This window comes from Lampris incognitus, chromosome 17 (genome assembly GCF_029633865.1).
Source record: "Lampris incognitus isolate fLamInc1 chromosome 17, fLamInc1.hap2, whole genome shotgun sequence".
NCBI classification, from domain to species: domain Eukaryota; kingdom Metazoa; phylum Chordata; class Actinopteri; order Lampriformes; family Lampridae; genus Lampris; species Lampris incognitus.
The window spans coordinates 17,835,979-17,856,548 of record NC_079227.1 but is presented as its reverse complement, the minus strand read 5'-3'; the positions used below and the strand labels follow the sequence as shown (position 1 = coordinate 17,856,548).

General features: G+C 45.0%; 1 protein-coding gene across 1 annotated transcript in view; it reads left to right on the top strand.

Annotated features, from left to right (window-relative positions):
• LOC130127126 (potassium voltage-gated channel subfamily H member 4-like) overlaps positions 1 to 20,570 on the top strand; it is a 72,518-nt gene that overhangs the window by 23,055 nt on the left and 28,893 nt on the right. Inside the window, exon 5 of the mRNA XM_056296699.1 lies at positions 20,229 to 20,469. Coding sequence (XP_056152674.1) covers positions 20,229 to 20,469 — 241 coding nt within the window. The remainder of the gene's footprint in view (positions 1 to 20,228; positions 20,470 to 20,570) is intronic.

Genomic DNA, 20,570 nt, shown 5'->3' with positions numbered 1-20,570 from the left:
CACGATGACACAAACTTAGACATAGACATAGACATGGACAAAGACACTGCATAATTGGTACTGGGTGAGCCCGCTGCAAACGTGAGTCCACGCTGCTATCTTCCCACACTGGAAGAAAAGAAAGAAATTATTGGGTTTGTATCGGACACAGCCCAGTTGATGTGTAATACGTTTTCTCATCATCACTGCAGATAGTGATGATGAGAAAATGCCAGATTTGGAATAGAAGACTCCAAATCCAAGAACAAGGTGCAACAACAGCGGGCAGGAGGATTAATTTTTAGAAAAAACTGTACATCTTGAAATTGAAGGCAGTGAAAAACTGTACATATGAGTTGGTAGCCATATTTAAATCCATAGCCTCATTTCCAAAAAAGAGCATCATGTTGTGATGATCCAGGGCCTGTGGTGAGTCCAGCTCCTACTGCGGGCTGTGACGAAACCCATCCCTCACACTTAATTCTGGCCTTTCCTTCCTCAGGAGACTCAGAGCATTCCAGGCAAATTTAGAAAAAAAATTCAAGTACCTAAGAGATGATATGTCAGGAACAGGTGTGACTGAAACATGACAGATTGCTGTTCAGCACCCAGTTCATCTATATCAACAACTGCAAAAGACAATAGGGTTGAAACAACAGTTTGGTGGTTAGCACCAAAGAGAAAGGGTCCTGGGTGGGTCACAGGCCCTCTGAGTGGTGTTTGCCTCAACGTTCTCTCTCGTTCATTGATGTCAGTGGATGGCCAAGTAAGACAGTTTGTGTAGTGGGGTGCAGCGCTACAGATAGCAATTACCAATTGCCAACTACCTCACTCTTCCGAGCCATCCTGGTCACTGCCCCACCCCTTCTGCCGTTCCGAGGAGGGCTGCAGGCTACCACATGCCTCCTCCGATACACGTGGCATCACCAGCCGCTTCTTTTCACCTGACAGTGAGGAGTTTCACCAGGAGGACATAGCATGTGGAAGGATCACGCTATTTCCCCCAGTTCACCCTCCCCCCCAAACAGGAACCCTGATCAACCAAAGGAGGCGCTAGTGCAGCGACCAGGACACATACCCACATCCAGCTTCCCACCCGCAGACACGGCCAATTGTGTCTGTAGGGACGCCCGACTAAGCCGGAGGTAACATTGGGATTCAAACCAGTGAGCCCCGTGTTAGTAGGCAACGGAATAGGCCACCATGCTACCTGGACACCAATACAGATAAAATTAACAAATATGGTGAATATTTTAGAGATGCAACTGCTATGATTAATACATAGAAATAAGGTTGAAACTGACAACAAGTTCATTTGAAACAACACACCGTTAGCCCGCCTTCAGACCATCAGTTCATTTTGGTGGTATTTTAGCACATAGACGTGTGATTAAAATGTAGGTTCAAATCTAAAATTGATGAAAATGTACTCATGACTGAACTCATGTTTTGTTCTGGCCAAGATTTGGACAAAATGACGGTCAAATATCCACGAACAGTGTTAGTCAACAACCAGACGAAAACGAGACAACAATGAGATCCAAATTAACCTTCGAAAGCAAAAGTTATAAGGAAGTTTAAATTACACGAGACTCTTCTTATGGTTTTTTTTTTTTTTTTTTGCAGAACTTGTTGATGAGTAGTTTTGACTGTATTTGTGTCGATGAAGTGAACACTGGTTCATATTTCCGGTAGAAAACCTGAGTCGCAAATAAGAGGTTTGTCAAAATGATGAATGTTCACCTCCTCTCCGTGAAGCAGTGTGTTTCGTTTTGTTTTGCTTTGCATTGCTCTGCTTTGTTTGTGGTTGGATGAGTTCAGATGTTTTTGTCGCTTCTTCAATCTCCCTCCAGCCAACTCGCGCCCGTATTTCCTTCGGCGACTGGCAACTTCACATGTACCATTCAAGTATGTCTATTGTAGTCTGTGGCGCCGAGGCCCTTCTGTCATTGTCCCAGTGATTGGACAGTGATTGGATGACTACCCAGTCCACAGATGTCTTAGACTTCTCCCAATGCCCACTAACACTGTAAAGACTGAATTACTGACGAACAAAATCTGTTTCCGGAAAATGATTTCTCTGTAAGGAAATAAAAACTATTCACCAGTTTGCACCCAGTTATTTATTTATTTATTTTGATTCCCCCCCCCCTTTTTTTTCTCCCCAATTGTACTTGGCCAAGTACCCCACTCTCCAAGCCATCCCGGTCGCTGCTGCACCCCCTCTTCCGATCCAAGAAGGGCTGCAGACTACCACATGCCTCCTCCAATACGTGTGGAGTCACCAGCCACTTCTTTTCACCTGACAGTGAGGAGTTTCACCAGGGGGGCGTAGCATGTGGGAGGATCCCCCCAGTTCCCCCTCCCCCCTGAACAGGCGCCCCAACCGGCCAGAGGAAGTGCTAGTGCAGTGACCATGACACATACCCACATCTGGCTTCCTACCCGCAGACATGGTCAGTTGTGTCTGTAGGGATGCCTGACCAAGCCGAAAGTAACATAGGGATTCGATCCGGCAATCCCCGTGTTGGTAGGCAACAGAATAGACCGCCATGCTACCCAGACGCCCCTGCACCCAGTTATTCTGAGATCATACGGTTAACAGCTTTAATGGTGTCAAGGACCTTGGGGTGGGGGTCATAAAGTTGCCTTAACCCCCACATGATAATGTAAACTTTCAATTTCCGGTAAGAGAAATGTAGCCCAAAGTCGTCAGTGCCGTTTCCTCGGGGTGTCCCTGTCCGACTTCTCTGACGTGGTTTAGCTGGCCTCCCTTCTATTAACACCTCAACAATCAAAAGCTGTGTTTCTGTTTCCAGGGCAGGTCTGCAGGCTCCATCCCAGGTATCAGCGTGTTACACCTCCCCTTCGTCTGCCAAGCCTCCTTGTGCCCTGCTTCCAATTCCACCTCCTCACAGATGGCCCTGTTCACTGATACCACATGCACGCACCACATACACCTGTTCTGAATGTGCACGCTGGCAAACACGCGCACACACACACACACACACACACACACACACACATTGACATTTGCATATAAAGTAATTGATGGCTCACCTTCCAATAGGAAACAGAGAAAAACATATGGTGTGTGCAGAGATGCACAAAGTGAATACACAGTGCACACACGCAAACGACAGGCACGCACACTCACACACACACAAACCGGCAGAGACATGCTAGGAATGCTTAAAAGACCATAATTAAAACAAATCGAAATATCGTTATTTAAAAAGACACCGTCTCTGCACAAAAATGACTGCGTACCTGTTTGTATTCTCAGGTCGTCGGTGTAATACGGACCGTGGGGATCAGGGGCTGGACTTGATAAAACAAAACACGCACAGCTCCTCATTGAGTCTGCAAAAAAAAAAACTGCTCCATCATGCCGGTTCAAATTCACCAGCTCCTCACAAATTTAAATAATTTTGCTGCGAGTTTGCTGCAGGAGTGGAATATATGAATACATGAAGGCCCTTCTGTCTTAATTAATTCCAATCACAAGGACAGATAAAACAAAAAACAGGAAAACAAAACAATTCATGGGGACAGTCAACAAGCGTTTTCTATTTTTTGTTTTGAAAAACGAGGGCAAATAATCAGAACGCAAATCCCGGATGGCTTCGTTCTGCAAGCAAGCATATGGTATATTCGGCAGCCTGCAAGTGACGGGACTCATCAGTCAACTCACATAAACAAGACTGAATGATGTAAGGCAGCCTTACAGCCGGTCTTCTACTGCTACCTGCCACTGCACACATGACGACTCAGATAGGGAGGAGACGTCAGTATAAACCATCCATCCATTACCCGAACCGCTTACCCTGCTCTCAGGGTCTCAGGGATGCTGCAGCCTATCCCAGCAGTCACTGGGCGGCAGGCGGGGAGACACCCTGGACAGGCCGCCAGGCCATCACACACACACACACACATTCATACCTAGGGGCAATTTAGTATGGCCGACTCACCTGACCTACATGTCTTTGGACTGTGGGAGGAAACCGGAGCCCCCGGAGGAAACCCACACAGACACGGGGAGAACATGCAAACTCCACACAATGACACAAAAATGCATCAATAGCAATACTTGTCAGACTTCGTTTCAAATGGACTCCTGGGAGATTTGGGTGTGATTTCCCCAGGTCTCTGACAGCTCGGTGGACTGTGTCCTGGTGTTTCCTCCCATGTGGGACTTTGGAGACTTTAGCTCTTACACCTGTCAGCAGAGTTAAGCAGATGTGTAGTTTGCATTGGAAACGAGATGCGAGGCACTAATGGGATGCGACCGGCCTGAGATAAGGACTCTGTGTATGTTTCTGAGTGCAGCCCTCCCCGGATGAGCAGCGACCGGGGCGGCTCGGAAGACTGGGGTAATTGGCCAGGTACAATTAGGGAGAAAAAGGGGGGGGGTCGAAAATTGTTTACCTGCAATGACTTGCCTTTGAGTTGGAGAATATATACCCCCACTCCCCCTACCCCCAGCAGACTCACGTGCACACATGCACACACTTAACCAGGTTGGCTGCTATGACCCCAGGTCAGCCATTGCTGAGTCATCTGGGCTTCACTGTTAGTTTAACTAAGTGAAGCTCGCTGGGGCGTTGCTCCAGGTAGACACATTTACTCTCAGGCGGCACATGTCATCAAAACATACTTGTGTTCATATATCTGTCCAACATCGAAGCACAACATGAGTCTAATTCAAGGTTTTTGGGGGTTTTTTTTTCCAAAGCTGTTTTCCCAAGAGGTGAGGGGGGGGAACAACATGACGGTAAAAAAAAAAAAAGTTGAATGGGGAGCAGACAGACAAACAAGCAGCAGGGAAGACAGACGGAAGATCATTATCTCTACCCCCCCCCCAAAACCATACACACACACACACACACACACATGGGGTTTTGTTTGTGCCTTGTGTCTGTGGAGTTATTTTATTCAGCGACTACTTTTTAATCTACAGGTGCAGAATCTGTTATGCCTTATTTACGTCATACTGCAACCGCATTTTCGACATTTAAACCGTGGTCTTACATTTTAGTGCCATCAGACGCCACAGGCACAACCATGCTCCCTTGCAACTGTAGAGTAGAATATACATTTGGCATGATTATTCTGGTGTGATGATCATTTTATACCACACAACTGCCCCAATGTGAGTTCAGCCCCTGTGTTTTTGTACACAGTGTGCAGCACAGAGTGAGGTTGTTACTGTCTTAATTATTGTGATGCATGAATAATGTGCTTGTAGAGCCTGGTAATGTTGTCCCCCTGTGTTACTGTTCCGCCTTGGGTTTTGTGTGTTTTGAGTCTTATCAGAACCAGAATAAAAGGTTTCCATTACCCCTGGTCTACTTGCCAGACAGTCTGACCGCAGTGTGTGTGTGTGTGTGTTTAATCACTGCTATTGGAGGAGTTAGCATGAAAACGTATTTATTTGTGGGAATTGAGGAAAAATTACAGTAAGCCTTTACCTCTGGCTCTCATATCCTGCCCTCCACTATTCCTTCATTTTATCCCCCTCTTTAGCTTTAACTGCCACTCTCCTGCTGTTTTGACTCTTTTCCCTCATGTTTACCCCATCTTCCTCGCTCTCCATCTGTCATCCTAACCTCATCTCCTCTCAGCTTTATACCCTTGAATTCTCTCTCTCTCTTCTATCTCTCTCTCTGTCTCCCTCCCTCTCTGTCTGTCTGTCTCTCTCCTCTGTCTCTCTCTGTCTCCCTCTCTCTCTGTTTCCCTCCCCCCCTCTCTCTGTCTCTCTTTCCTCTGTCTCTCTCTGTTCTCCCTCCTTCCTTTCTCTGTCTCTCTCTCTCTGTCTCCCTCCCTCTCTCTCTCCCTCCTTCTCTCTCTCTCTCTCACTGTCTGTCTGTCTGTCTATCTGTCTCTCTCGCTCTCTCCTATAGTTGTCATTCTACACCCTTTTCTGCCTCTTTTTCTTCTCTTTTTTCACAATCTGTCCCTCTTCCTCGCTCTCCCTCACTGTAACTCATTTATTGATTCTCTTTCATTTCAAACGTGCCCTCTCCTCATCACTTTATCCTCCTCTCTCACGTCTACCCTCATCGCTCTCTGTCGGTCTCTGCACTGTTCTCCCTACAGTACGTGTGTTGCTCTCTTTGTCTGTCTCTTGGAGGGAGGGAGGCAGAGGTGATATTTTGTTCTCAGCTATTTTCTCTGGTTTGCTGTCTCTCTCTCTCTCCCTCTCCTCCCCCCTCTCTCTTTCTCTCTCTGTCACTCTCTCTCTCTGGTTCTTCCTTTTGCCCTTCCTTGGTTCAGTAGCATGTTCTGAATAGATTTCTATTTGTAGCCCAGCAGCTGAGCAAGGATGGAGCAGGCAGGGGGAGCTACCTTTTGTTGCACACATGCACATGCACATGCACATGCACGTGCGCACACACACACACACACACACACACACACACACACACACACACACACACACACACACACACACAGAGGAAAGGAGAAGAGAGTGAGGTAGCATACTTTTCTATTGTGAGCCTGATACCCAAAGTCAGCGGTGAAAAAAGGAGCTCTCCTCTTGGGGGAGATTTCCCAACTGGTGATCCATAGAGGTCCTTTTCACATTTTCAGCTGAATGATGTCTTCCTAAATTGAAAGAGTAGTTTTGCACAATGGAGGTAACAGAATTTATGATGCCACTTAATATTCATTCACTTATCAGTTATCAAAAATGGGTAAAACTGAGTGATTCTTCATCCGAAGGCTTCTTGGGGAAATACATGGAGTCTAACTAACTTGCTGTGTGTGTGACTGATCTGCCAATTTTGATGCTGTCAGCCGGTGATGGTACCAGCTGCCATTACAGGACATATTTACAAGCTGCTATGACTTGCTTTAAAGCTCCTTTGCTTACAGGGGGAATTGGCACTACATTATTTTTGCCTGTCTGCCTGCCTGCCCGCATTGCTAGCCAGGATTATTTTGTCTGTTTATATTGTAGCACAACTGTCGGGTGGGTGGTAATGTGAAAAGTTGTGCGATGCGCTCCAGTTATGATGCAATCCATACACAGCAACTAATTTGTGTTCCCGAAGGTCTGCCGCCTGTTTGAATCTCCCTTCCTTTCCCTTTTATGCCCCCTCTCATTTTCTCTCTGTTACCTGTATCTGTCATTCTCACCCTTCCTCTCTCTCCTTTGCAAAACTCTTTGGGTCTCATTCATCAATTGTTAGCACGTACAAATTTGTCCTTACACACCCATGGAATTTTTTAGCCATGTAGTTTGTCTCACAGACCAGTGTAGAACCTGGGTAACCCCTGAATTTAAACCCAAATTGGTGAACACTGATGTCTTTGCAAGCCTGGGTGATGGCTCATTGCAAGAGGTAGACAATAGATGTTAGGGGATGTTATATCTGGGGATAGTGGATGCAGAGACGGAGCGGCGGACTGAAGTGATACTCTTTACTTTATATGTGGCAGCTCACAACTAACAGAACACTGCAACTAATTGCTTACACTAACAACAGGCTGCCACTTGAAGCATCTATAGGTTTGTGTTTATTCACATACGTATACAACACTCCTCCCCTTTTGGTAAAGAAATCATATCCGTAACTTTTACAGCAGTGCCTCAGCCTCCAACAACATATATAAAACCAAACACATTCCTAATAAAAATTTAACTTTTCTTAATATTACTCACTGTTCCTTTTTTTTTACAGGTTTGTATACCTTTCAAAACATTACACCCTGTACCAACTACTGTATTAAAACACATTCACAGACTCAGTCTTTGTGATGCTCTTGTGTGTGTCCTCAGACCGTATCTATGGTTTGTGTTGTGCTGTATGGGTGCAGGTGTTTGTGTATGAGCTGGCGAGTTGAGCACTGTCTGTGTTGCTCTTGCAGGTGTGTGTGAGTGTCTTCTTCAAGTTGGGTTGGAGTTGGTGTTGTGTCACACACAGCTGTGGTTTCTCCTGAAACACCAGCAGCCCCACTTGAGCTCACGCTTGTGGCTCTGCAGTCCACCTCGGGTAAGTGCTGATCAGTGCTGGTGCAGTCTGGCAGCTCTCTTGATAACAGTCGGTGGTCAATGTGCACAGTACACTCTCGCACACCATCGTGTACCAGCTAAGTAACTGGGCCTCGGCGTTTCACCACTGTACCTTTGGTCCACTTCTCCTTTCCCCTTAAAAGGTTCTCACACGGACCATGCCCCCTCAGTCAGGACCCTCAAAGTAGATGAAGCTCTGTCATGGAAAGCTTTCTGTTTATCTAATTTTTCTTCCATAAATCACTTACAAAACAGCGACTAAAATGGCCCCCGCCTACCTGAACTCCCTCATTCAGGTCTACACTCAGTCCCGCTCACTACACTCTGCCAATGAAAGGCGCCTGGCACTTCGGCCACAATGGGGCCCAAAGTCACTAGCTAGACTCTTCTCTTCTGTAGTTCCCCGGTGGTGGAACGAGTTACCAAACTCCATTCAATCCGCTGAGTCCCTCTCCATCTTTAAGAAGAAGCTGGAGACCCAGCTCTTTCACAAACACCTCCACACCATATGGTATTAATATTTTTTTTTTAATCGCTTGTATGCACCCTATGCATTGCCTATGTGCACTGCCTGTTGACACCTAAATGTCCTATTGGACTTGAACCTAGCTTTTTGGCACTTTCTTGTGTGTTCACCCCCTGACTAGATCCTTGCTTGTGTTGCATTACTCTCAGATGTACACCGCTTTGGATAAAAACGTCTGCTAAATGAAATTGCAACATTGTAAATCTGGCACGGTCAGGCCTGAAGACACTAAAATGAGTTCTCAGCTGGCATTCAGAAACGGCTAAGCCGATGTACACCCAAGCACTGAGTGTAGTGTACTTCTGTACATCAGAAGGAAATTTGCCAAGAGGTGTTGTATTGATACACTGGCTGTCAGCTGATCTTCTCCTAGGACTTGCTTCATCAGTGATGCTTTCAGTGTCTGTACTGACCTCTCTGCTGCACCATTTGAGGCAGGGTCATAAGCAGGAACAAGAGTCTGATTGCATTGTTTCTTAGAAACTGTTTGAATTCTGCTGAGATAAATCGGGGCCACTGTGACTTACACATTCCTTTGGTAATCCATATGCTGCGAACAGGGCATGGAGAACCTCAATGGTTTTGGTTGCTGTGGTAGAAGCCACAGGAATAACTTCCAAACATTTAGAGTGGTTGTCCACTAGCACCAGAGAGTGCTGCTTGTCTTTTTCTGCAAAATCTATGTGAATCCTTTGCCACGGCTGTCTGGGCCACTTCCAGCAATGCAGCGGTGCTACACCAGGCATTTTCCTCACTGCCTGACATGCACTGCAGTCCTGCACAATGTTTCTATGTCATAGTCTATCTTAGGCCACCACACACAGCTTCTAGCTAGGGCTTTCATACAACAGATGCCCTGGTGTCCCTCATGCAGGTCCTCCAATAGTCTCTGTCTGTGAGCTGGGGGAATAACAACCCTAAATCCTCACAAAATGCTTCCGTGGTCTTCCGACAGCTCCAGTTTTTTTCCTGTAGTAAGGCTTCAGTGACTCCTCTCTAACATCATCTGGCCAGCCATTCAGGATGTAATCCCTCACCTTGCAAAGAGTGGCATCCTTCTTTGTGCTTTGAGCTATTTCACTAGCTTGCACAGGCAGGTCACCCACATAAGAAAAATAGGACATTTCCTGCTCCACTGCTGTGTCATCTTTATGTGCTCTTGGCAATCTTGATAGCCCGTCAACGTTGGCATGGTCTTCTGACTTCCAATATCCGATGTCATAAATGTAGGCCAGGAGGCACGGAGGTTCAGTGGTTAGTGCGGTCGCCTCACAGCATGAAGGTGCTGGGTTCAAGCCCCGGGGTAACCCAACCTTGGGGGTCGTCTTGGGTCATCATCTGTGTGGAGTTTGCATGTTCTCCCCATGTCTGCGTGGGTTTTCTCCGGGGGCTCCAGTTTCCTCCCACAGTCCAAAGACATGTAGGCCAGGTGAATTGGCCATACTAAATTGTCCCTAGGTATGAATGTGTGTGTGCGCGTGTGTTGGCCCTGTGATGGCCTGGCGGCCTGTCCAGGGTGTCTCCCCACCTGCCACCCAATGACTGCTGGGATAGGCTGCAGCATCCCCGGGACCCTGAGAGCAGGATAAGCAGTTCGGATAATGGATGGGTGGAAGTGTAGGCAATCAGGATCAGTGCCCAGCGCTGCATCCATTCTGCTACCAGTGTTGGGATGGCTGACTTGGGTCCTAATATGGCTAACAACGGTTTGTGGTCAGTAGTCAAGATGAACTTTCGCCCATATGTGTTTGTGAAATTTTCTGACCTTGAAGATGATGGATAGTGCCTCTTTTTCTACCTGTGCGTATTTTCTTTCAGCCTCTGTCAGCATGCATAACACAAAAGCAACTGGCCTCACCATTCTCTAATACATGTGAGATCACTGCTCCCAACCCACAGGGAGGGGCATCACAGGCTAACCTCACCTGTTTTGTTGTATCATGGCGCTGTGCTTTGCAGTAGCTGTTCTTTTCCCTTTTTGAATGCTGCTTCACAGGCTGTTGTCCACCACCATGATGCATCCTTTTTCAAAAGATCATGGAGAGGCTGTAGCAGAGGGCCTCGGAGCATTCACTATGGCGGTGACTTTTTCCTTCTACGGGGTGCAACCCCTCTCCATCAATGAGATGCCCTAAGTACTCCACCTGACATTTCGCTCGCTTCACTCTTACTCCATACTTCTCTAATCTGCTTAAAACCTCCTCCAGTCTCATTAGGTGCTCCTCTATGGTGCTCGCTGTCATAAGGATGTCATCTAGCAAGCATGCGACTCCCTCCAACCCTTGTAGCCTTTGGTCCATAACACCCTGGAATATTGACGGTGCACTGGAGACTCCATATAAAAGGTGATGATACCTGTATAGGCCTCTGTGAGTATTAACTGTCAGACTTTTCTGATTCTGGGCGTAACTGCAGCTGCTGGTAAGCATATGACAGGTCTAGTTTCAATAATAGTTTGCCTCTAATGTTACAAACAGATCTTCAGTATTTGGCAGTGGGTAAGATTCTTCCTCCATGCTCTGATTAATGGTAACTTTGTAGTTTCCACAGATGCGAATGCTTTTGTCTGCTTAAGGTACTACAACTAGGAGTGATGCCCAATCGCTATGGTCAAACATAGAGATTATACCCATACTTTCCAATCTGTCTATTTCCTTATTCACCGGTTCTTTTAATGCATAGGGCAGGGGTCTGGCCTTTTTAAAAAATAGGCTTGGCATTAGGTCTGACTTGGATGATCGCTGTGAATCCCTTCATAAAACTAGGGCCCTTCTCAAACACCGACTGATGCCGTTGTAGCACAGCCTCCACTCCAGGCTCAATTTTGCTTCCCACTGTTCTCACTTCACAGATGTTTGCCCAATTTAGCCGAATTTTGTTCAGACAATTTCATCCATGCAGAGCAGGACGGTTGCCTTTCACTATAACTAAAGGCAGAGTTGCTCTCTGTTGTTCGTACTCAGTGTTGACCCTTACTTGCCCCAGCAAGGGAATTGGCTCCCCTGAAAATGTTCTTAATTTCATGTTGCACTCTTTAATGGGTAAATGTGCTAGAGCCTCTCTGTATGTCACTTCTGATACTAATGTTTCAGCAGCTCCTGTGTCTAACTGCACCTCCATTGCCTTGCTCTCCAAATTCACAGCCATATGAATGCTACTGTTCTCATCTGTAGCTGTGTACACTGAACAAACTCCAAAAAGTTAATTTTCTGCCTCCCCTGCTTCTACCTGCTGTTTATTTTCAACATACTGACTTTTCATTACTTTCTTTTTCTTTCTGTACATTTGTACAGTGTATCCAAGTTTAGCACAATGATGATATTTTTCATTTTTAAATTTGCATACATTTGCCACCGCATTTGTAACATGGCTGCCGATTTACATCTGCCTTGTCTTGTCCATCATTTCTCATATGGTTAGCATTGGAGCACCTGAGCTGCTGCTGAGTTTTCTGACTAAACACCCAATTCACATTTGCAGCTTCTCTTTACTTTCCAGAGAATGAGAATTCCATTGTGTTCTTCAAAGCCACTTCCATCGACAGAGCGATGCCACAAGCACACTTGAACGTGAGATCCTGTTGGGTTAGCAGTTTCATCTGGATTGCTTCCGCTCTAAACCCATTTACAAATCTATCATGGGGTGTCTGATCCAAGTATCCAGTGAATTCACAGTGTGTGGAAAGTTGCTTTAACCCCACTATATACTCTGCCACCGACACTTTCTCTTTCTAATTTCTCTTCTGAAAACGAAAAAGTTCCACAATCGCTAATGGTCTGGGCTTGTAGTGCTTCACTAGTATTTTGCTAATCTCCCTGTATGTCAATGTGGTTGGTTTAGCTGGCAGTCAGATTCTTTAGTAAATGGTAGGCTTCAGCTCCAATAACTGACAAAAATATGCTAATCATTTTCTCATTTGCCACATTATTTGCAACCATCCATTGTTCAAATCTTTCGAGTTATGACTCAAAATCTTCCTGGCATTCCTTGTATTCCAATATTGTGCCTACATTGAAACTATCTGTGTTGCTATTTCACTCCGGTTAACTTTGCTAGCAATTAACCTTTGCAGTTTTTCCACACAGTCCTTTGTTTTTCATGCGCTTTTTGTGTACTTCTTCCAGCTCTCTGTACTTCTGGGTGTGAATTGTTTCTGTCTTTTCAACAATTCCATCCCATTCTTGTCACCACTTTTATATCTGGGGATAATTAATACAGAGACGGAGCAGAGAACTCAAGTGATGCTCTTTACTTCATATCCGGCAGCTCACAACTAACAAGTCGCCACTTGGGGCATCTGTGTTTATTCACATCCGTATGCAACAGGGGGAAGGGATTATAAATAACCATCAGGCTTTGCTTCTGACTGTCAGACAATCTTGAGGGCTAAAAAAAAATTCCATGGGTGTGTAAGAACAAATTTGTACATACGAATGATTGATGAACTGTGTTTATTTCATGCACCCTCCTGGTTTTATAGTCTGATGTAACCTATTTTTATACCTTTGAGTGCGAAGAGGATGTGGTTTGTTCGAAACTTTTTTTTTCTGAGTCAGTCATCAAAATGTCGTAGACAAGTGGTGCATGTGTCAAAGTATGCTCCTGTCGTCACCTCAACATCCCATAATATGCTCATAATGAACAATCAAAATGGGAGTCGAAGTCCAGCATTTCTTCAGGGAGCCTTGCAGTTAATTTAGAAGATTTAAATAGATCAGGTTAGGGTCAGATTGATATTTGGTGACAACGTCCATTAATTCTGGAAAGCAAAAAGGTTTTTGTGAGGAATAACTTGGAATCACTTACCCTCAAATGCTGAAAGAGGAAATTTGTTTAGATTCAAAGCTGATCAGGACTGCAGATATAGCCATTGCTTGCTGTTGAACTGATAGTGATAGTTCACTGCTCTTTTAGGACGTACAGTATAAGTGTACAAAACTGAGGGACTTGCACCACAACTTTGGATTTTCTGCTTGAGGCAGCATGTGTGGTTGCTGTTTGAGTCTCGAGATTAGCCTGTGCGTATCCTCATTCCTATCAAGGACAGGACTTTCGAGCTGTGGTAAAGCTCAAAGCATAAAGCATTGTGGGGGTTGTAGTTGAATGAGCAGGCCATAGCTTCAAGCCTGAGTTAATGAAGTGCAAAGATCAGCTGTGGCCATGTGACATGCAGTAGTGACACGTGCCCCAACAGCACTGGGCTTTTCATTTCCAATTATGTGGATGTACTGTACACGAGTTGGGTGGTTGGCCTGACCTCTGTGACATAAGACAAATTAGAAAAAAAAACAGTTCTTTGCTGACATTCTCAGTAAGAATACTGAAATGGCTCCCTGGTCACAGTCAGCAGGGTTTTCCCCTCTTTCCTGGGTGCTGCTGAACTTCTTTAAGGCCACTTTGAAAACGCACTGACAGCAGGTTGGTGGGTTTTAACAGGCTGGGTCGGCTGGGTTTTAACAGGTCAAAGGTTGTTATACCTGGAATGACCTCACCCGTTTCTGTCCTCTCATTAAGTGGAAATGGATGTGTTATTGTCCCCAGGTTTTCTCTTCGGGCTTGCAGTACAAGGATATGCTGTCAGTTGCTCCCTTATTATCCACGTTCTTGCATGTAATAAGAGATTACAGGAAGTGGGTAGCCGCTGAGTGGGTCCTGGACACATTAAAGGATAATTCAGTTAACTTCTTCATTACCCAGTTTCTCTGCTGCTTTTCCTGTGTGTTTTCATGGCAGCCACATTGTTTTTGGATAAATTAAAAGCTGCTCGTTTAACTCCCCATGCTTTCCCACTCTCTACTTCCAAAGGTAATAGCTTTTTCTCCCTTTCTCCTTAACATGGTTAAGGCTATCATGAGACAAACGCACTGACTCATTTGGAGAGCTGCGGGCTCATTACAAGCCAAACGGACTCCCACCCTCATCAGCAATAGCAATTCCTATTCCCTGTAATTGGATTTCCTCAGTCAAAAATTCTAATGAGTATGAATGGATAGAAATAACTTCCAAAATTGCTGGCTGTGCTTGGTTAATGTTCCAGCGCTGCTCATTTTCCCGTAATAGCAAGGATACTGCAGTGCCAGATGCAACTTCAAGCACTAATGGCATTTGGAGATATGAAGTCGAGCCAAGTTCAAGGGATCTGTGAAATTATCATGTCTAGAATTTGGCACTATGTGTCTCCTTCACTGACCACCACCCTTTTATAAGCTTCATTTTGTTCTCTTGGTTGATCCATGGTTATTTATCAAGTTTCTTCTTGGTGTCTGTGTAGAATAGATAACTAGCAGCATTGCTGTGTCTTTTTCACCTGGCTTGCCCACCGTGCTGAAAGATTTGCATTCAGCGAACAGGCAGCAGACTTGATAATCATGGCGTTTATTTGTGAACGACTTTGGTACAGCCAGGACCATTTAATTATCATTTTTAACACAGTTTTCCCACCCATTAAACATCTGGCTGCTAATTTATTCATTTATGCATGTTTTTCTGATGTGAATTTAATAAGTTTTAAAGGAAATTTATGAGGCAGTAATTGTTGCGGCCTTCTGCCACTCATAAAAAGTCCCTTTTTCGCGTTTGTGTGTGTGTGTGCCGCACACACGCATTGTTATTCTACGGTAAAAATTAGGATATTTTCCACTTTTCAACTCTTTCTACCCCTCCCTCCCTCTCTCCCTCCCTCTCCCCCCCCCCCTCTCTCTCTCTCTCTCGCGCGCTCCCTGTCTCTCTCTCCCTCTCTCTCCCTCTCTCTCTCTCGCTCTCCCTGTCTCTCTCTCTCTCTCCCTCTCTCTCTCTCTCCCTCTCTCTCTCTCCTCTCTCTCTGAGCGGAAGTGCGAGTGAGTGTACGGAGTAGCAGCGTGTTGCTTCGGTGTGAGCGAGTTTCTAAAAGTTGGGTTTTTGTTTTTTGTTTTTTTTTGCCTTGTCCTTTTCACGTGCTTTCTGTGGTTTTGTTGTTGTTTATTTTTAGTTTGGTTTTTTTTCGGTGTCAGGTTTAAATTGAGTTGTTTTATTTTCGGTAGCGGCGCTACCGGCCCCGCGAGGCAACATGGCCGCTGTGGGAGGTGGAGGAACGGCGTTTGAGAAGTTGACACGCCGGCATGCGATTAAAGTGGCTCCGGTGGTCAAATGCTGGGTCGAGTGCTGCCTCGCGGTAGGTGAGCATGTGGGATTTGGAAGCATCCAGAATGAACAGTGCGGTAGTTATGTTTCTTGACAGCGCTGATAAAGTCAACCAGGTGGTGGAAAGTGGTGTGGTGATTAGAGACACATTTACTCCTGTTCTGCCGCTGGTTAATCCAGCCAAGAGAATCACAATTTCTAATGCTCCCCCGTTCATGAGAAATGCAGCTTTTGAGAAGGAGCTTACAAGATACGGACAGCTAGTGTCCCCGATAAAAATGGTCTCTTCCGGTTGCCAGTCTCCTCACTTGAAACACGGTGTGTCCCATAGGAGGCAAGGTTTCATGATTTTGAAAAAATAATGCGGAGGATTTTGATCTGAAGCTAAAATTCAGGATCAACGAGTTTGACTACATTGTATTTGTTACATCCGGTATGATGAAATGTTTTGGCTGTGGGTTACAATGGCGCCCCCAAGGGGTGGCCACTGATACTATCCCAGAGCTGCTGTGTTTAAACTGGTTGAGCTGAAGAAAATGAATGTTTTGCTTGTGCAAGAAACACATAGCACAACAGATGATGAAATTGAATGGAAGAGAGATTGGACTGGAAAGCTGATTCTCAGTCATAAATCAAATATTTGTGGTGGGGTCGGGATTCTTTTCTCAAAAGATTTTTTGCCATGCTCCCTTGAGGTAGAGGAAGTAGTCAAAGGCCAGCTACTGAAAGTAAGAGCACATTATGAAAACATAAAACTAGTTTTTATAAATGTTTATGGTCCAACCCTTAGTCCCGAAAGATGAGTTGTTTTGGATGTGTTATCTGATGTTATTATTAAATGTGACAGTGAGGAGTATTTATTTCTGTGGGGGGGGGGACTTTAACTGTACAGAGTATTGCAAGCTGGACAGGAACCATCAGAAACCACATCCTGCATCTCTTAGTCGGCTCACACATTTGGTTAATTCGTGTGAACTGAAAGACGTTTGCAGAGCTTTTTATGGGACTCAAAGGCTGTATACATGGACACGTTCAAAAGATAATGTGCTGTCCATGGCAAGGCTTGATTGGTTTTATTGTTTTAAATACCATTTTCATGTGTTTAAACAATGTAACATACTTCCAGTTTGTTTCTCTGACCACTCTCTTGTACAGTGTTCAGTTTTTATAAGGAGTGTTAAAACAAATAGTGCTTTCTGGCATTTTAACACAGGCCTTCTAAATGATAACAACTTTAGAGATGCTTTTAAGTTTTTCTGGGGCCAATACAGAAGCCGAAGGTCTGAATTTAGTTCTCTACAGCAATGGTGGGACATTGGCAAGTGCCAGATAAAGCAGTTTTGCCAGCAGTACACTTGCAATGTCACCACAGACATAGCCAGATCTATGAGAGATCTAGAGGATGAAATGGTGGAACTACAGAATTTGTCAGATTCCGCAGGCGATAGAGGCCATATAGAGGCTCTCAAATCCAAAAAGTCTGCTTTGACGAGCCTGCTGTGTATTACAGCACATTGGGCATTGGTCCGCTCGTGCTTTCTGAACGTCACACATATGGATGCTCCTTCTCACTTTTTCTTTAGTCTAGAGCGCAAGAATGGGCAGAGAAAAACCATTCACTCTCTGTGTACTAACACTGGTGTGCAGCTATCAGATTTTTCTGAGATTTTGAAATACACAGCAGGGTTTTACAGTGATGTCGATAAGAGTGAATTCAGACAGGATGTGCTGGGGGCTGAATCATTCTATGATGGGCTAAAAAAGGTTGAGGAAGCACTCAATACAGAGCTCGAGGCACAACTGTCCCCTGAAGAACTTCATGATGCCCTGCAAAGTCTGGAAAGTGGCAAGGCACCTGGTCTAGATGGTTTACTTGTTGACTTCTATAAGTCTTTTTGGCCGCTGCTCGGACGGGATTTGTTGACTGTCCTGAGGAACAGTGCAACTGAGGGGCGGTTGCCTCAGAGTTACAGAAGGGCTGTCATTACTCTCTTGCCAAAGAAAGGGGATTTGAAAGACATTATGAACTGGTGGCCAGTGTCCCTGCTCTGCACTGATTACAAGATCTTTTCTAAGGTGTTAGCAAACAGACTGAGAAAGGTGATGAAGGAGGTCATTCATGTTGACCAGACTTACTGTGTGCCCAGTAGGCTGATCACTGACAATACATTAATTAGGGAGGTTTTGGACATCTCCAGTTCATTGGGAGTTGAAACTGGTCTAATTTCCATAGATCAGGAAAAGGCTTTTGACCGGGTTGAACACCAGCACTTGTGGCAAACCATGAAAGCTTTCGGTTTCAGCCCAGGTTTTATAGCTAAGATCAAGGTTTTGTACAGTGACATTGAGAGTTTACTTAAAATTAATGGTGGTTTGAGTGCTCCTTTTAAGGTTCAAAGGGGAATTAGACAGGGATGTTCTTTGTCTGGAATGTTGTACTCTCTGGCCATTGAGCCCCTGTTGCATAAATTGAGGTGTGAGTTGTCTGGAGTTGCTTTTGCTGGTTACAGTGCAAGTTTTAAGCTCTCTGCCTATGCGGATGATGTAGCTGTGTTTGTAAAGGACCAAAGAGATGTTGATGTCTTAGTAAAAAATTTTAACAAGTTTGGTCAGATATCATCAGCTCGGGTAAACTGGGGAAAAAGTGAGGCACTGATGGTAGGAGAGGGACTGAACGGTAAGCTCATGTTACCTGGGGGGTTGACATGGAAAAGGGGAGGGATGAAATATCTGCGAGTGTTTGGGGGGAATGAAACTTTTTCAAATAAGAATTGGGAGAATGTTTTGGAAAAAGTAGAAGGCCGTCTTAGGAAGTGGAAATGGACTCTACCAAAACTGTCATATAGGGGTTGCATGTTAGTAATCAACAACCTGGTGTCATCAACGCTGTGGCATCGATTAACATGCGTTGATCCTCCAACCAACCTCCTGGCCAAGATTCAGGCTGTGCTGGTGAACTTTTTCTGGGACAACTTGCACTGGATTCCTCAGCGTGTGCTGTACCTTCCTAAAGATGAAGGGGGTCAAGGGCTGATCCATCTGGCCAGCAGGGGTGTAGCCTTCCGCCTCCAGCTCATTCAAAGATTGCTCACTGGGGCTAGAGACTTAGTGTGGAGACCAGCAGCCTGTGCAATACTTCAACGGTGTTGTGGACTCGGAATAGACTTGCCTTTGTTTTTAATGGCTGTTAACAACTCCAACCTCAACCGATTGCCTGGTTTTTATCGTGGGCTCATAAGAGTGTGATATATGTTTAAGAAGGAGAGAATGGGCTGTTTTGACTCTCTGAGCTGGCTTCTAAAAGAGCCGGTGGTGTATGGTGGGCATATGGACACGTTCTTCAACATCAGACCCACTGTATCAAAGCTGTTCTGCCAGGCAAAGGTCGTCTTGTTGGGTCAGGTGGTGGAGCTGGCTGGGCCCAATCTTGACAACGCTGCTGCACTAGCATCTCACCTGGGAGTGAAATCTACACACCTCATTAGTCAGGTACTATTTAAGTGAAACGGTCAGCTCACAGCAAAAGAACAGGGACTTTTGCCATCATACTGTAGTGGTTTTACTCATCCCAATTGTGAGGATCCATTTCCTGTTTTAAAGGTTGTTTCTGATCTGAAAAGTTGGACAGGGCCACATTTGGATTTGGGAAATGTTCTTAATGAGAGGTTGAATGTACTTAAAGGTAAGACCATGAATAGTATGCTGGTAAAAATCCTGAATAAAGAAAAACTGAGTGGTCGGACTGATACACCCTAGAGAGCCCAGCTGGGCTTGGGAGAGAATGTGAAGCCAGTCTGGAGGGGTTTATACAAACCACCATTAATTAAAAAAGCTGGTGATCTGCAATGGAGGGTATTGCATGGCATAGTGGCGGTCAATGCTTTTGTTTCTGTGCTAGACCCTAATGTGAATGACAACTGTCCCTATTGTGCCCAGAGAGAAAGTTTTTCATTGTTTTTTAAAATGCATGAGGCTTACACCCCTGTTTCTGCAATTAGAACATTTATTTAGATCATCTGGGTAAAGTTTTTGCAAACAGAATTTTATTTTTGGTTTCAGATATAGCCAACGTGTAAAATTCAAACGCCAACTCTTAAACTTCATTGCAGAGCAGGCAAAAGTGGCCATCTATGTGAGCCAGAAAAAAAGCATTGAAGAGTGTATAGAATGTCATGTTGAACTGTTGTTTAGCAGGATGGTCAAGGCCAGGATAAGAGTAGATTTCAATTATTACAAAGCAATGAAAGGTCTGGACACATTCACAACTTTGTGGTGTTTTAAAGGGATGCTGTGTTCAACCATAAAGGATGAGCTGGTTTTTGCTGCAGAGCTCGGATAAAAGGGGTCTTACCTGTTTTTTTATGTTTTGAGTTGTTGAATGATTGTTTTTGGGATTGTTAAAAGATGCATGTGGAGTGTTTGTAATTTGACAAATATTGTTTATATGTTTAGAAAGATTTCAAGTCTGTTTTTTTGATCATTTTTTCTGTTAAATAAAGACTTGTTTTAAAATTCAAAATTCTCTCTCTCTCTCTGTCTCTCTCTCTCTTTCTATCTCTCTCGCTCTATCTTTATATGTGACAGAATATGTTTGAGAAGCCGTCACTGCCGGAGTACAAGGTGGCGACAGTGCAGAAGTCCAGATTCATCCTGCTCCACTACAGCGTCTCCAAGGCCCTGTGGGACTGGCTCATCCTACTGGCCACCTTCTACGTGGCCGTCACCGTGCCGTACAATGTCAGCTTCACCCCATACGACGACATTGAGACGGCCGCACGCTCCACCATTGTCAGCGACATCGCTGTGGAGATGCTCTTCATTCTAGGTGAGGGTGGGAGGAAGAAATTAAAGACCCCCCCCCCCCCGATCCTCTGGCAGGCTGGGCTTCACTTAATCAGACCTAATTGTCTCTGAAAAATCTCATTT